Raw genomic sequence first — 18113 nt, forward strand, 5'->3', positions numbered from 1 at the left:
GAGTCCATGTAAGGCGTTACTTTCCTTTACTTAATAAACTGACGTCATGGTGATAAGGAGATTTTTAGGCGGTTCCAGGCACAGCAGTCGTACTCTGTGGTCAGCTCTGAGTTTGTGAACATCTGTCTGTCTGCCTTGTGGAAAAGTAAGTGCGAAAATAAGTTACTGCATTTTTTGTTGTTTCTTAAATGTAACCCATACCTCGTAGCTGAATTTAATTGAAATGGATTTCTTTTCGTTATGGTTTAACAAGTTTGGCAAAATAATTTAATGTAATTATAGATTGTTCAAACTACTAATCCTCGCAACACGAATCATTTCTTTCTACGAACCAAACCTAACTCACAGCATTTCTAATTTGTGTTATTCCAAATAACAAGTTAAACTTTATATCGTTGTTAGTCTGTCTTGTATTCCAAAAGCGGCGATAGCTCCCCGCCGCGTTGAGTAGTTTGTTTCAGATCTTGGGTGTGGCAGTCAGGATGTAGTGAAGTTCTTCCTTCAGAAATCTGTGGAAGTTCGCTGTAGATTTTTTCGTGAAAAAGAACTGTAAACTCGTGTAAACTCGTGATTCTAAAAATTCCAGAAAGAGTTGGTTTTCAACTGGTAATTGTGACTGTGAAGGAATGACCACACCTGCGAGTGAAGTATACTGACTAGTATAAAATGGTAATTTGCAAAACAAATTACTTCAGAGAACTACACTCAGATTCAACATTGGAAAATGCTGAAAGTACTCGGCATGTCTTTGACCTAGAACGTTGACTCTGATCATTTTTCTTACATAATCTCGTCCATCTGAGCCAGAATTTTATTTGATTTCACAACATGTAATTTTCCTATCCGAATCGCTCTTATTTCTCGGCAGAGTGGGCTTTTCTTGTTCACTATTGACTTTTGGAAGGCTCCTTTGAGTCCGTATAGAAACCCAGGATCCTGGTCACGACGATGGGGCAATTATCGCTCGTCTTGTTCCGTCAGTATTAACTTGGGAGACAGGAGTGTCCCTGTACCCAAAGTATTTCTCATTTGCAAATTTTATGCCAAGTACTTGCAACGTTTACAATGCAACCCAGCAAGTTCTGGCACGTGATACGAATATTTAGTTTGGATTTTTAAACGACCGTGATGATATCTACCTGTCTCTGTTCCATCTGTTTTATTTAATCTTTCTCCCCTCCCACATCTGTCACTAACCTACACCTTTTCCAACTCCCCGCGCCCCTTCACCAAGAACACTCGCGTCTTTAAACCCAAGAACAGTGGGGGATATCATATCTCCGAATGTATTCGTTCAACGCACTTTCTATCCCACCAATTCCCTCCGTCCCCGCGCATTATGTTTTGCACCTCTACGTGCTGGGATACCAGTGTTGAATTTGAAATAAACGTGGCTCGTATGTTTGTCTCAAAGTCCAAAAAAAAACCTTTTAAATGTTGGAAACTGGCAGGTTGTTAAATCTTGCAACAATACCAAAATGCGCCAATTTAGTTGTTTAAAATATAAATTCGAGAGATTCTGCAGATGTTGAAAATCCAGAATCACAGACACGAAATGCTGTGTTGAATGAACAAAAGTAAGTGAATAAACAGTCGACGTTTCGGACGGAGTCAAGAGGCTCGACCCGTCAGTCGACTATCCATAGATGCCGCCTGCCCTGACTTGCTGAGTTCCTCCAGCATTTTGTGTGCTACTCTTAATTATTTCATCCCCCCCCCCTTTTTGTTGGGTTCTTGAATCTATTTTGCAGCATTTAATGTTGGTACAGCCATGCGTTTTTCATCCTGAGCTGGAAGGGAAGGAGTGGGTTGCAGGATAGATTCTGCGGATTTTCTTTGATCCGGGAGCGATAGACCTGCAACTCTCCCACAGCAGCGAATGGCGCCATCTAGGGGCAGGCCAGGTTACTGGAGATTTGTGTTTCAAGATTACCAGGCACTGCCCGCTTTGCAGGCAGTGAAGTAGAATGATGATATAGAAACATAGAAACATAGAAAATAGGTGCAGGAGTAGGCCATTCGGCCCTTCGAGCCTGCACCGCCATTTATTATGATCATGGCTGATCATCCAACTCAGAACCCAGCCTTCCCTCCATACCCCCTGACCCCTGTAGCCACAAGGGCCATATCTAACTCCCTCTTAAATATAGCTAATGAACTGGCCTCAACAGTTTGCTGTGGCAGAGAATTCCACAGATTCACCACTCTCTGTGTGAAGAAGTTTTTCCTAAAAACGCATACAAAATGCTGGAGGAACTCAAGAAGTCAGGCAGCATCAAGATTACCAGCATCTGCAAAATCTTTTGTGTTTGTGAATATTAATCACAGAGCACTACAGCACAGAAACAAGCTCCTTGGCCCACCTAGTCCATGCTAAACTGTTACTCTGCCTTGTCCCATGGCAGCTGGACCATAGCCCTCCATATCCCCACTATCCATGTACTTGTCCAAGCTTCCCTTAAGTGTTGAAATCGAGATTGCATGCACCACTTGTGCTGGCAGCTCATTCCACTCTCTCAGGACTCTCTGAGTGAAGAAGTTTCCCTTATGTTCCCATTAAACTTCTCACCTTTCACTGCCTAGGGGAGTAATGGCAGTTAAGGGTGACATTCCCTCAAAAAAATCTCGAACAAGAGATTTTTGGAGAATGATCCCAGGAATGGAAGGGTTAACACATTAAGGGCGTTAGATGTTCTGGGCCTGTACCCACAGGAGTTTAGAAGAATGGGGGGATCTTATTGAAATCTATTGAAGGTTGAAAGGCCTTGATAGAGTGGAAGTGGAGAGGATGTTTCTTTTTGTGGGGAGGGCACAGAGGGCACAGCCTCACAATAGAAGGACATCCTGTTAGAACAGATGAGGAGGAATTTATGAGTTCTGCATGTACTTCATTGTCAGATGCAGGCAATGATTAGTAAACACAGTGCTGTGATGTAGTGCTTGTTATAGGCACAGGTACAATGAAAAGCTTTGCTTGCAGCAGCAATATAAGTACAGTACAAGAAATGCAACATTTCCAAGAAAAACATGATTATAAACATAAATTACGCTATTCCCAGCTTGTATGTTTGATGTGCTGTGTGGACAAGGCTGGAGTGTTAACCATATTTGTAAAAGAACCTTACAATCTTATTGTTGTACAATATTATTAAACGGCAAATTGACTTTTGGACATTAGAAGCTAAGGAGGATTTTAAAGAGAATACTGGGTAGAGATTTGTTACACTTCTTAAAATGGTTATGTACACTCAGTGGCTACTCTTGGGTACAGGAGTGGGACCCAGTGTGGTCTTCTTCTGCTGTAGCCCATCCACTTCAAAGTTCAGCATGTTGTGCATTCAGGGTTACTCTTCTGCACACCACTGTTGTAACGTGTGATTATTTGAGTTAATGTCACCTTCCTGTCAGCTTGAACCAGTCTGGCCATTCTCCTCTGACCTCTCTCATTAACAAGGTGTTTTCACCCACAGAACTGCTACTCACTGGATGTTTTTTTGTTTTCCACACCATTCTCTGTAAACTCTGGAGACTGTGTGTGAAACTCCCAGGAGGTCAGCAGTTTCTGAGATACTCAAACCACCCTGTCTGGCACCAACAATTTTTCCACAGTCAAAGTCACTTAGATCACATTTCTTCCCCATCCTGATGTTCGGTCTGAACCTCTTTACCATATCTACATGATTTATGCATTAAGTTGCTGCCGTATGATTGGCTGATTAGATATTCGCATTCATGAGCAGGTGTACAAGTGCACCTAATAAAGTGGCCACTGAGAATATAATGATTAACATTTGGCTCCATTTACTTTGTCTGAATGTTGTGACTTACCAGGGCCATTGCAATGAGCTTGAACAGAACTGTAATCAGACTTGAAAAGTCGAAGGTTTTGGTGAACTAAAATTAATCTGAGAGGAAGTAAGGCTCCTGTATAGCAAGAGTAAATTCCAACTTGCACTTCTCCCTGTGCTGCTCATCAGAAAATCACAATTTGAATCATAATGTTAAGTGTTGAGTAAAAAACAACGCAGTTTCTCTTCTCTTCTCACTTGTCCTTGCATTATCTACTGCACGAAGCCCCAGAAGAGTATGGGAGTTGTATTCTCCACACATTCCTATTTACAGTACTGCCCTGGGATCTTACTGCTCAGCTACATAGTGGGAGCTACTAACAGCAGGCAGTTAACCAACCAACTTGCATGTGTTTTGGGATGAAGAAACTGCAGCTCCTGAGCTGAAAGACCATGCAATCACATAGTGAACACAGTGCACTGGAGGTCAGGGCTGAAGTTGTAAAGCAGCATCTCTGTGCTGCTTGGGACCCTATAGGGTCTATAAACTCCATCCCACTCAACATGCGGAGTTTGTGGAGTCCCCCATTAAAGGACCATTCCAAAATCTAGGCCTATAGTAGATGTAAACCATAAGACATAGGAGGAGAATTGGGCCATTCCTTGGAATCTTTGACGCCCTTACTAATCAAAAACCCATCAACCTCCACTTTAAATATACCCAATGACTTGGCTTCCTCAGCCATCTATGGCAATGAATTCCACAGATTCGCCACCCTCTGGCTAAAGAAATTCCTTCTCATCTCTGTTCAATATCCCCCCTCATTCTTCTAAACTCCAATGAGTCTGGACCCAGAGCCATAAAACCCTCCTCATACATTAACCCCTTCATTCCTAGGATCATTCTGAGCATCTCTCCTGGACTTGGTCTTTCCACCCTAACACATCTTGTTTATTCTCTCATTGATTTTAAAATCCTCTTTGGACCTGAATGAAGAATAGATGTAGGCATCTTTTGCCTGTGTATTGTTACCAGCAAAGGAATGACATTTAGATAGCTTTATAGTACTTCATACCAGAGAATCGCGGTGATATTTCCAATGTGTGCTCTTGGGAGATCCATTTCTTAATTCTGAGTTCTATGTTTTGATTGGATGGTGACAGGGAGGAGGTGGTGAATATTGTCACTGAAGATCAGAATTTCTTTTGCAGGGAGAGCTTTTCCTCTGATGGACTGAGCTGTATTCACTACTTTTTGTAGGCTTTTCTGTTCTATTATTTATAGAGTTATGCTGGTTAAAAGAAGTGTCTGAAGTCTGATTAGTCTTGAGTCTTTCAGTTGAGATGAAGATATTGTACCATGAATGCCACTTGAGGCTTTGAACTCTAACTTAAAAATAAATCCACTGTTAAACTCGATATCCAAAACCAATGTTCATTGTGGGAAAGCATGTTGAAGAATGAAATGCATTTCCTCCCTTGGTATCTTAATTTTTCTTTAAGAATTTGGTTCCTATATAGTTTAAGGGATTGAATAAAACCATCAGAAGTCCAGTCTAATATTGGTGATGTGCAGCAGCTGCCTGATCAAACAAAAATGAATACTCCCACCTCTCTGACTTTATGCAGCATATTTGTTATTTTAGTATACTGCACTATTAATTTTTTCTCAGACAAACATGTCATGGGTACGGCTCAGTATTCCGGTCGCATTCTCATGGGAGTCTGGCAAATGGATGGAAAATTGGAATTTTAGGCTATTACATCTAACATCAGAGAGACCGTATGGACTCTGACTGTCTGTCTGCCTGTAGTTTACATTGATATTTCAACTCATCAGCTCAACCATCAGACTGAAGACCTTCTTGATTTTATATGATTTTTAGTGTGCACATTTTTTACTGGAACGATGGCAGGGCAGAGGCATGAACTTATCAACTTTATGAGCTACTGATGCTGAAACACTTCCTCAACCTGGTGCTATTAGTTTAAAAATTCTCTGCTACAGATGTAGAAGCCATATAGAGTCATAGAATAGAAACAGGCCCTTTGGCCCATCTAATCCATGCTGAACTGTTATTCTGCCTCGTCTCATCGACCTGCTCCTAATCCATAGCCCTCCAGATCCTTCCCATCCATGTAATTATCCAAACTTCTCTTAAATGTCGCAATGAAATCTGAATCCACCACTTACGCTGGTAGCTCGTTTCACACTCTCACCATCCTTTAGGTGGAGAGGTTCCCCTTAAACATTTCGCCTTTCACCCATAACCTATGACTTCTAGTTCTCGACTCACCCAACCTCAGTGGAAAAAGCCTGTTTACATTTACCCTGTCTACACCCTTCATAATTCTGTATACCTCTATCAAATCTCCCCTCATTCTCCTGTGCTCCAGGGAATAAAGTCCAAACCTTTTCAACCTTTTCCTATAACTCAGGTCAAGTCCAGCAACATCTTCTAAATTTTGTCTGCACTCTTTCAATCTTATTGCTATCTTTTCTGTAGATAGGTGATTAGAATGGCATACAATACTCCAAATTTGGGTTGACAAATGTCTTATACAACTTCAACATAACATCCCAACTCCTGTACTCAATACTCTGATTTGCGAAGGCCAATGTGCCAAAATTTTCCTTACGACTCTATCTACATGTGACACCATTTTCAAGGAATTAAACTAACAGCTTGCTCGTTCAGACTAGTACATTGACATGTTTATATAGGCAACTCTCTGAAAGTACTTTACCTGAACTTTATTTATACTGACTGTTCACATTATAGGAACATATCTTGACATCAGCTTTTGAAATGCCTTGAGCTTGAATCTGTGTCCTAGGGTTCAATTTAAAGTACAATTTCAATTTTTTTCTTAATACACACCCAAGTATCTCTTTTCTGCCTTGTCTTTAACATAGTTTATTGGTATTCCAGCTGTTCCCTGCACTGCCTCCCAACTGTTGTATTTGTGTCTCATGGCCTATTTGAAGTTGTGCCCTAACCAGAGTACCAATGAAATTTGCACATTGCTTTCTTTGACTTGCATTGGCTATGTGATTGGATATCCTTGTCCTGAATCCAACCCCCTTCAGCTGTTTATTATTGAACTTCTTTGCATAACACCAGATAACAATATTCCATTCCTTCCACAATTTTCTAGCACATAAAACAATTCATATCAGCAACCTTTGCACATAGGCTTAAAAAAAAACTATTTCCTCCCACATGTGTCATCTTTTAATGATCAATAAGGGAGTCTAACCACTAAACCTTGACAATGCTTTGCCTGGTCTCCCACCATCAACACTTTGGAAGTTGCCATGAATGAGGATCTCAACCAGACAACCACACACACACACACACACACACACACACACACACACACACACACACACACACACACACATTGTGGATGCAGGAGCCGGCCACAAACTGTGCCTTGCCTCTCGACACCTCAGAGTTGTTCCATACTCTACAACTTGGGAATGTGATGGGATATTCTCCACTTGCGTGAATGCAGTTCCTGCAACATTTCAACACCATGCCCATGATACACTTGGAGTATCAAATATGTCTAAATTCTAGAACACTTTACCAGGCTATGGTAGTTCAAGGTGATAGCTCATCACTGAGGGTACCTGGTTATGGGCAACAAATTCTGGTTTGGCAGTGATATGTAAGTTCTGGTACATAGATCATATTTTTCCTACTCCAGCAAGCTTGGAACAATTGAACAGAATGTTTTCAGGATTTAATTCAGCAAAAAAACTCCAGCCAGTATTGTGCACGAGCATTAGGCAATGATTTGTGGTGATCTACACAGTTTTGACTTAAAGATTAAAGAGAGATTAGCTGCATTTATCACAGTGAAAAGTATCATTTACATCAATGATGAATACAGGCTGAGGAGCATCATACTTGAAGTGTGGGAGGAAACCAGAGCATCAGGAGGAAACCCACATGGTTACATGGAGAACGTACAAAGTCTTATGGATAGTGGTGGGAATTGAGCCAGTTTGCTAGTGCTGTAATAGTCATCTCTGACTGCTATGCCCATCAATTCTGCATCAAAACTGCACAATTTTGATATTTAATTTGTAATCCAATGATTTACAAGGACTGCACTAAACCTAGAAAATGAGAGGTTATAAACTTGGAAGGACAAACAAATAAAAAAAGAAATGCACACAATCTAGCCAGCACTTAGGAGTTTAAAATGGTGAATTCCTTTTTCAATATTGGATCTTTTCTTTGTTCCTATCATTTACAACAGCTGTCTTTTAATTTTGAAATATCATAACTATAAGTGAATTAGCTGAGGCCCTAAGAAGAACAAATGATACATAGTGAAAATCTTACTAAAACTAATACATGCTTCTCATTTGTATATGAACTCCATCTCTTGTACTAAGCTTGCTTTTGGTTGCCTGATCTGTGAACTGTCAAACACACTTTTGTTTTTATTTTACAATCCTGCTTGAGCTGGCGGTTCTTTTTCCACTGGTCTCTTAAATTGTAACAATCTCCCTCAAAAAATAATTGGCAGGTCAACTTATGAACTATGCTCCTAAATTGTGGAATTCAATTCCTGAAACTATAAGGGATGTAGACTCAGTTGACACTTTTGAATATTGGCTCAAAACCTATTTATTTAACCTTGCTTTTAACTAACATCTTTCTGTCTTTTATTTTCATGTTTTTTATTTTAATTTTTGGGTTTGCACTTTATCCCATTATAAAGCATTTTGAACTACATTGTCTGTATGAAAAGTTCTCTATAAGTAAGTTATTATTGATGCAGTGCCTTCAACATTGTGCAAAATCCACTTCGTCATGCTTCCTTAACTCTTCTGTTGCATTACAGACTTGCCTAACCAATAAACATGGCCAACCATGGACCCAGTTATGGATTTAGTAAGCTTGTACAGAACAAGATCGAGAAGAAGTATGAACCAGAGCTGGAGGAGCGGCTAGTCGAGTGGATTATTGCCCAGTGTGGGCAAGATGTCGGCCGACCTGAGTCTGGGAGGGTGGGTTTCCAGTCCTGGCTTAAGGATGGCACAGTGAGTATTCATTTAATTGGAATGTAATCCCTTTCCGGATCATTGAAGGATTAATCTAGATCTAATATGGCAGCGGCTATTAAACACTGCATGCAATTATCAAGAATTCAGTTTAGAGGCGGGCACATTAGGGATATTAAAGAGACTCTTAGAAAGGCACATGAGATGATAGAAAAATTGAGGGCTATGTGGGAGGGAAGTGTTAGATTGATCTTGGAGTAGGTTAAAATATTGGCACAATATCATGGGCTGATTGGTTCTATATTCTTAAAAAAACTGACAAACCATTCAACTTTTGAAATAAAGTACCTCAGACTTTAAAGAAATTGATGCACTTAAGTCATACACTCTAATTTGTGTAATTCATGCTATAATCAAAATAACAATGTTTCCTTAACCATTCAAGACTTAGATCATAAGATATAGGAGCGGAAGTAGGCCATTCAGCCCATCAAGTCTGCTCTGCCATTCAATCATGAGCTGATCCAATTCTTCCAGTCATCCCTACTCCCCTGCCTTCACCCCATACCCTTTGATGCCCTGGCTAATCAAGAACCTATCTATCTCTGCCTTAAATGCATCCAATGACTTGGCCTCCACAGCTGCTTATGGCAACAAATTCCACAGATTTACCACCCTCTAACTAAAGTAATTTCTCCGCATCTCAGTTCTAAAAGGATGTCCTTCAATCCTGAAGTTATGCTCTCTTGTCCTAGAATCCCCTACCATGGGAAATAACTTTTCCATATCTAATCTGTTCAGGCTTTTTAACATTCGGAATGTTTCTATGAGATCTCCCCTCATTCTCCTGAACTCCAGGGAGTACAGCCCAAGAGCTACCAGATATTCCTCATACAGTAACCCTTTCATTCCTGGAATCATTCTCGTGAACCTTCTCTGAACCCTCTCCAATGTCAGTACATCCTTTCTAAAATAAGGAGCCCAAAACTGCACACAATACTCTGTGTGGTCTCACTAGTGCCTTATAGAGCCTCAACATCACATCCCTGCTCTTATTTTCTATACCTCTAGAAATGAATGCCAACATTACATTTGCCTTCTTCACCACCGACTCAGCTTAGAGGTAAACCTTTAGGGTCCTGCACTAGGACTCCCAAGTCCCTTTACATCTCTGCATTTTGAATTCTCTCCACATCCAAATAATAGTCTGCCCATTTATTTCTTCCACCAAAGTGCATGACCATACACTTTCCAACATTGTATTTCATTTGCCACTTCTTTGCCCATTCCCCTAAACTATCTATAAGTCTTTCTACAGGCTCTGTGTTTCCTCAACACTACCCTCTCCTCCACCTATCTTTGTATCATCGGTAAATTTAGCCACAAATCCATTAATACCGTAGTCCAAATCATTGACTTTCTGCTGTAAATTTGGACTTGAGGGAACTGAAGGACAGGGTTGGAAAGTTGCATTCAAATCAAAGCATGGCTTTTCCAGTGGATTTAAGGATATATTATCAGCGTAGAGGTAACTATAGTCGTAGAGCTCTACTGCACAGAAACAGGCCCTTCAGCCCTTCTAGTCCATGAAAAATTGTTACTCAGCCTAGTACCATCAACCCGCAACCCTGACCATAGCACTTCATATATCTCCCATCTATTCACCCTTCCAAACCTTTCTTAAATCAAACCCAGATCTACCACTTCCATTGGCAGCTCGTTCCACAGTCTCACCACCCTCTAAGTGAAGAAGTTCCCCCTTATATTCCCCTTAAACATTTTACCTTTCACCCTTAACGTATGACCTCTAGTTCTAGTCTTACCCAACCTCTGTGGAAAAAGCTTGTTTATATTTACCTTATCCATATCGCACATAATTTTGTACACCTCTATCAAATCTCCCCTCATTCTCCTATGTTCCAGGGAATAAAGTTCTAACCTATTCAACCTTATAAATCAGGTCTTCAAATCCTGGCTACATCTTTGTAAAGTTTCTCTGTACTCTTTCAATCTTATTGATATCTTTCCTGTAGGTAGGTGCCCAAAATGGCACACAATACTAAATACATTGATTTATGAAGGCCAGTTGCTAAAGCTCCTCTTTATGACTCTACCTCCCTGTGGTGCCATTTTCAATGAATCCCAGATTCCTTTGTTTGCCGCACTCCTCAGTGTCCTCCTGTTCACTGTGTAAGACCCACCCTGGTTGGTCCTACAGAGGGGCAGCGCCTCGCACTTATCTGCACTAAATTCCATCTGCCATTTGCCAATTATTTTGAAGATACTGAGAATTGAGAGAACATAGAATTTGATTCTTTGTAAATAGAAAAACAAATGGTGGGCTTAAGACCAGAAACACTCAGCTAGTTTGTACTGTGCCATACTGTTCTATGTTCTATTATGGAGGAATTTAAGGTGGGGGGTTATATGGGACAACATTGTGGGCGGAAGGGCCTGTACTGTGCTGTACTGTTCTATGTTCTATGTTCTAGTCAGGCAGCTCCTGTGGAGAGGAAGTTAACATGTTGGGTCAATGGACCGTTCAGTCTTTCACACTGAGAATGCTGCCTGACCTGCTGGGCATCTCCCGAATTTTCTGGTATTCTGGGTCAACTGTATTAGCTACAGGAATTTCAGTGTGGATGCACAAATCGCATTATTCTCTGCATTTGTTTCAATTCAATGAAGACGGCTGCTCCTGAGGTCGGAGGACTGTGTGTGTGTGTGTGTGTGTGTGTGTGTGTGTGGAGGGAGGGGAGGGGTGGAAATCGGGCTTGTTTTGCTGTTGTTTGTGGTGTTCTGCTGAGCAGGAATGTGTGGTAACAGTTGCGGTTTGCCCCCAGCACATCATTAGATTCAGAATCAGGTTTGTTATCACTGACATGTGTCATGAAATTTGTTGTTTTGTTTTGTGGCAGCAGTACATGCAATACATTAAAAACTATAAATTACATTAAGATATATATAAAAGACTAAGTACTGCAAAATTATCTTTGTTGTGTTGGTTATTAATGCAAACAACATTTCAATGTACATATGATAAAAATGGAATCTGAATGAAGTAGCTGATGTAATGTTAAAGAGTGTTGGTATTTGCTGTCTGTGTTTTGTGATTTGTCACAACATCTTTTGAAGTTCACTGTCATCTGCAGGTACTCAGCCAGCTGATCAACAGCCTCTATGCTGATGACAAGAAACCAATCAAGAAGATTCAGACCACTGATAAGGCTTTCAAACAAATGGAACAAGTTTCGGAATTTCTGAAAGCTGCTGAGAGATATGGCGTCAACAAGACAGACATCTTCCAAACCGTGGATCTTTGGGAATGTGAGTACTGTAATGCAATTCTTTTATTGGTGTTAATCTGGAAGTTACTTAAGTCTCCAGTCCAATAATTTGACCAGTGTATTTGTGAATGGTCTTTGGTGATGAATCTGTAGTTGGGAGTTGGGAAAGTTCTTTAACTCAATTTTTCCCAAAAGACAACTGGGGCAAAATAAGGGAGAAACAATACCTTCGCACTGTTTTATTGATGCAAGCCAGATTTGAGCATGTGGTATGGCATGCAGATGAGGAGGGAGAGAAGGATGTGATGGTATAATCATCGATATTTTACTCTCGTGTCCAGTAAGTATGAACGTTACAAGCCTCTAATGGAAATGTGAAATTTTTCATGCTGAGTATCATCTTGTTGGCTTTGAGCAGGCTAGGCTTGTAGTTGTTTTGAATTTGAAGTTGAGATCTGGCACAAATTGTTGCGACTGGATAGGTAGGTCGCCTACTCAATAGATCTTAGTGCATCTTTAGTGCAAAGGTTCTACCATATTTAACTTTTAAATACAGCTATCTATATACTACTAAAACTCTCATGCTCTGTCTGTCTGTGACCTCCAATTAGCGCAAACTGTGCATTACAGCGGCACTTTTTTTGGCTAAATCAAATTAAAATGCGCTAACTTACAGAATGCAGGCAAAGTTCAAGGTTATATATTCGTATAAAATTGCTTATTCGCAAAAATCAACAGGCTCCCTTTTAACCTGAGAGCCGATCCGCCATCATGGACATCGGGACGCGACAGCCCGACGCATGCGCACAGCCAGCCTCAGCAGCGACACCTACCGGAGCAAAAGGGCAGGGCAGCTCTATTCCGAGGGGTCACATTTTGCTAATCACCATCAGCATGTGCAGGATTGGGACAGATCTAACTGTCACCCATCAATAAGAGACAATTAAATCTTATTGTAATGATGTACTTCGAGACACCCATAAAACCCTTGGCTGCAGTCAAAGGACAGTGGTGACTTTATCACGTCCATTTAGGAGAGCACCAACCACATCATCAAGAGTAATCAGCATCCTTTGGTGTTAGTGCTTCATATCTTCTATCCAGCATTAGGGTAAAAAAAATGGTCAGCCTAATTATGCCGCGTGGAAAGGGAAGGGAGACATTATGGTCAAGAGATAACTCCAAACATCGTCGGGAAGTGGCAAGGAGAGGGAAAGAACAAAAATCGGATGAGGCCAGGGCCGCACGACTCCAGGATCAAAGAGTCAGGACAAAAAAAGATGAGAGAAGAAGAGACAGAGGAGGAGACGCATGCACATCTCCAGGATCAGAGACAAACAACAAACAGCAGAAGAGATGAAGAGACGGGGGATGAAAGGACTGCACATCTCCAGAATGACAATGAGAGGCACAAGGGTGGCAGATAAACCAGAAATGATGCCATCAAAAGTGTACTTCGTTAAATGAGGAGGAGCTATATTTGCTTTGCTATGCGTTGTTCCTCTTTAATAAACTGAGGTTTTCTACTTCAGTTTCCAAAGCAAAGCGATACCAATAGCATTCAGGAAAATTTAATGTTCATTCTGGTCACATCAGACTGTGCTACCCTTCTCAAAGGGTGCCCCAACGGGTCACCCCGTTGTCTAGTATCCACTAAAACTATCCATAGCTATCTTCTGATGAGTGCAGAACCAGGTTTATTATCACAGTAAGTTGTGAAATTTGTTCTTTGGCAGTACAATGTGAGACATAAGAAAATACTGTAAGTTACAATAAGAAATAGTGTAAGAGAGGAATAGTGAGGTAGTGTTCATTGACCATTCCAGAATCTGATGATGGGTGGGCAGGAGGAATTCATTCCTAATACATTGAGGGTGGATCTTCAAGCTCCTGTACCTTCTCCCTGATGTGAACCGGGCATGTCCTGGGTGGCGAGGATCCTTAGTGATTGATGCCGCTATCATAATCTTCATTTTGAAGATGTCCTCTTCATGGATTGTGTCCGTAATGGAGCTAGTTGAGCTTGCAGCCCTCTGCAGCATCTTTTAATCCTGCACCTTGGAGCCTCCGTAGCTGGCAATGATGCAACTAGCCTTGTTGCATCATTGCTTTAAGATTTTTTTTGCCTCTCAGCACACTTGAGCCAATAAAGACTCAATTAGGGGCCTCTTAGAACTGGAAGTAAACTCTTTTGGCAGGAACTTGACAAGGTAGTTGGCACCCTGGAGATGTAGTCATTTGTAGTTTTATTGATGTCTATAGCTTTTTGACTGGTGCAAAAACCACAAATGTGCTTTGTAGACCAGGTGAACAGAACTTGAAGAATGAACATAACTGATGGTCATGTGCAGATTTCCATCTATTCAGACTCAGCATGAAGTTGACCATACAGGGTTCTTGTAGCTGGAGTTTGGACTGGAAGTCTGCCCCTCTCTCTGCTTGAGAATTGCCTAGTTACAGGCTTGCTTGTTTGCTGCTGGATCTCTATACATCCCTGTGATATACTTGCCCAAGACACTTCAACTTTTCCAATTCTCTTGCAGCTAAGGATTTGGCTGCTGTGCAAAGAACCCTCATGGCCTTGGGAAGTATTGCAGTAACAAAGGATGATGGATATTATCGTGGTGATCCAAACTGGTTTCACAAGTAAGTAGCAGAATTGGTTCTTTGGTTAATTGGTGCAGATTAAGCATTAATTCCAAGATCCATGGTTGGTCTGATGAGCTTTATTGAGAAGAGATGCAGCATAAATCTGGTTACCACCTCAGATTACCCAAATGTGTACTGCTTGTATTACCCACTTTCTTGTTGCCCAGGCAAAAGATTGTACCTGATGATCATTCTCCTCTTTATCTTGCCCCACATCATCTTTTTAAGAGTAAATGTTTCCTCTATCATTCAACACCACAAGCATTAAATGTTCTTTGGAATTTTCCACAAGACTACTGATATTGTAGACTATGCCAGACGTTAAATGTTAGCCTGAAACACCCTCTGTCCATTCCCCTGCACAGATGCTGCCTTAACCTGCTAAGTTCCTCCAGCAACTTGCATTTTGGTTCAGATTCCAGCATCTGCAGTCTTTTGTGTCTCTGTTCACGATGGGATCTAATGTCCTTTAAATCTGTCATTCTGTTTCTGCATAATAAACAGAATGGACGTTCTGGAAGCGTATCAGTTAGCAAGACACTATTCATTTCGGGGTGTGAGAGTTCCGAGCTCAAGCCCGGTGTCCTCTGTTAAGGAGTTTGTATGTCCTTTCTGTGGAATGCGTGGGTTTTCCCCAGGTTCTCCGGTTTCCTCCCACAGTTCAAAGACGTACCGATTAGTAGGTTAATTGGTCATTGTAAATTGTCCCGTGACTGGGTTAGGGTTAAATCGGAATTGTTGGGGATTTCTGGGCAGTGTGGATCGAAGGGCTGGAAGGATCTATTCCACACTGTATTTCTAAAAAATGAATAAATAATTACTGACCCAGTGACAACATTTTTCATCTTTATTGGAAATATGATTTGGAGTGTTTAACAGTAAACGTTTTCTGTGGTGGTGAGGGTTTCTTTTTGAACAATTCAACACCTGGTCACCTTGTGGTGAATGAGTCTTGCAGGTGACCTCTTGCTCTATTTAATATTGCTTCAACATGTTGCATCTGAGAGGAGGGCATTCTATCCAAATGAAAAGGGCATAGTTTAGATTCTATCCCTCATTTACCCCGTAGCATGGAAGGGATTAATGTACTGTACTAGCGGGATGTTTCAACTTTTCTTTGCATTAAGGCTGTAGAAGGAGATTTGGAATAACTTAGGAGTGAAATACAACTTTGCACCTCATTACTTTATGCTCATGGTTCTTCTTGAAATCCACACCATTTACATTTACAATACAAGAGGGCACAGTTTTAAGGTGCTTGGAAGTAGGTACAGAAGAGATGTCAGGGGTAAGTTCTTTATACAGAGAGCGGTGAGTGTGTGGAACGGGCTGCTGGCAATGGTGGTGGAGGCGGATACGATAGGGTCTTTTAAGAGACTCCTGGGCAGGTACATGGAGCTTAGAAAAATAAAGGCCTATGGGTAACCCTAGGTAATTTCTAAGATAAAGACATGTTTGGCACAGCTTTGTGGGCTGAAGGGCCTGTATTGTGCTGTAGGTTTTCTATGTTCCATGTTACATTTGGAAATTGAGATCATTCATTGAATAGAGGGAGCTCAATTGAAGTCCTGATGAGGGTCTTGGCCTGAAATGCTAACTGCTTATTTCCCTCCATCGATGCATCTATGGAATAGAGGGTAGTCGACATTTCGGGCTGAGATCCTTTGGCGGGAATGTTGACCGTACTCTTTTCCATCGATGCTGCCTGGCCTGCTGAGTTCCTCCAGCATTTTTTGTGTGTTGCTAAGACAACTCTCAACCTCCTTTTCTCCAAAGAGAAAAACATTATCTAAGAGTTTCTTAAATGTATCTGCCTCTACCACCATCCCAGAGAATGTTCCACGTACCTGCTGTTCTGCGTAAGTTAAAAAGAAACCACCTCTGACATCTCCCCTATACTTTCCTCCCAACATCTTAAACTTATGACCCCTTATATTAGCCATTTCTATTCTGGGAAAAATCGGTGGCTTTCCACTACACCTCAAGGTTTCCAGCACCTGCCAAATCTCTTGCGTTGGAGCTTGTTGAAGTGTTGCCATTCTCTCATGAACTCTAAATGAGTGCATTCTCATTAGCGTTTATCTACATTTGCTCCCCTGCTGTAGGAAAGCACAAGAGAACAAACGTGAATTTACAGAAGAACAACTACGCCAGGGGAAGAACATCATTGGCTTACAGATGGGAAGCAACCAAGGAGCATCACAGGCCGGAATGGCTGGCTATGGACTTCCCAGGCAGATTATCAGCTAAAAAAATCTCTTAGCTGAACTCTTTGTAAAGCAAAGTTCTACCATTTCAAAGTGAATAGAAGTCCAAACAGCCCAAAACACTAAAACCTTCAACAAAGTAAATGGTGTGATTTAGGCAGGTAGTATTTATTATTTGGCAGTTTAAAAAGGTGTCCTTTGTCCTTTTAAAGTCTTGCAACACTTATTGCCCCCCCCCCCCCGATATGGGCTGTAATGTGGACATATGTTACATTTGCTCTAGTACACGGACCTTTCCATCACGCATTTATTCATTAAAAATTACCGATGGCTGCAAGGACTGCTGTCACTTTGCTAACTTGTCGCTTCAACCCTGATGTGGAATTGTATAGATGTATTACAGCACGCGGACAAAGCTTAACCATTCTGCTTTATGTTGCTTCATTTTAAGTCTTATCACTCTGTCTAGTTGGTAAAGAGATTTCCTTTTTATGTATTAAAAATGTATGAAGATAAGTTTGAAATGAATAAAATTGTCCTTTTTTTTTCTTATTGAAAGTCACCTTTGGAATAATTAGCATGTTGATCAAGAAAATGTTTTGTTAAATGGCCAAAGGAATTCAAAGGGAACAGCTTAATTATCAGAATTCCAGTTATTTTTTAGCAATGGGGAAAGTCTCTTGGTGCTCGGTTTATCTTGCATTGGGCAAATTACTTCAAATGTTGCTACTTGTCACGTACAACATGACTGATTCAATGGGAGACTTGTGTACTTTCAGGTAAACCTAGTTTCCAGTGCTGCACCTTACATTGTAAGTGACTTGCACAAGTTTGACCAAAATAATCACTTGTTTTAGTGTTCTGGATGCCAGTGTTACAACTATCCTGGTCCAGAAGTCATAAAAAGGCTGAAGTTGTGGAGTAATCAATAGCAGGTTATGTTGTGGGAAGAAACAAAAATTCTAAAATCACATTGTGCAAGTGCCCCTGCTGAAAAATAACTTTTGTTTCAATGTTGTACATTTTTTTTTTGCTTTTATAATTCATTGGCCCTATATTTTGTACATTATTTTTTGCTTGTCAATTGAAACAGTACCAACTTGAATAAAAACTTAAGATGGAGAGTTGTGGTTTAAATTTATTGGATGCTATGGATTGG

At 40.9% G+C, this 18113-nt stretch overlaps 1 protein-coding gene across 1 annotated transcript; it reads left to right on the forward strand.

Annotated features, from left to right (window-relative positions):
* The first annotated feature begins 1 nt into the window (after position 1).
* Positions 2 to 18078, forward strand: LOC134341019 (transgelin-like). The gene is made up of 5 exons (XM_063038736.1): positions 2 to 145; positions 8652 to 8850; positions 11964 to 12138; positions 14642 to 14744; positions 16853 to 18078. The coding sequence occupies exons 2-5, from the start codon at positions 8671 to 8673 to the stop codon at positions 16995 to 16997; spliced, it is 603 nt and encodes a 200-aa protein (XP_062894806.1). The 5' UTR covers positions 2 to 145; positions 8652 to 8670; the 3' UTR covers positions 16998 to 18078.
* Positions 18079 to 18113: the final 35 nt, after the last annotated feature.

This window comes from Mobula hypostoma, chromosome X2 (genome assembly GCF_963921235.1).
Source record: "Mobula hypostoma chromosome X2, sMobHyp1.1, whole genome shotgun sequence".
In the NCBI taxonomy this organism is placed as follows: Eukaryota; Metazoa; Chordata; class Chondrichthyes; order Myliobatiformes; family Myliobatidae; genus Mobula; species Mobula hypostoma.

Excerpts from the sequence above, each read along its gene's own strand:
- LOC134341019 (XM_063038736.1), top strand. The coding sequence starts at position 8,671 with ATGGCCAACCATGGACCCAGTTATGGATTTAGTAAGCTTGTACAGAAC. Across the intron at positions 12,139-14,641 it reads AACCGTGGATCTTTGGGAAT|CTAAGGATTTGGCTGCTGTG; the intron begins GTGAGTACTGTA and ends ATTCTCTTGCAG. Across the intron at positions 14,745-16,852 it reads GATCCAAACTGGTTTCACAA|GAAAGCACAAGAGAACAAAC; the intron begins GTAAGTAGCAGA and ends CCCCTGCTGTAG.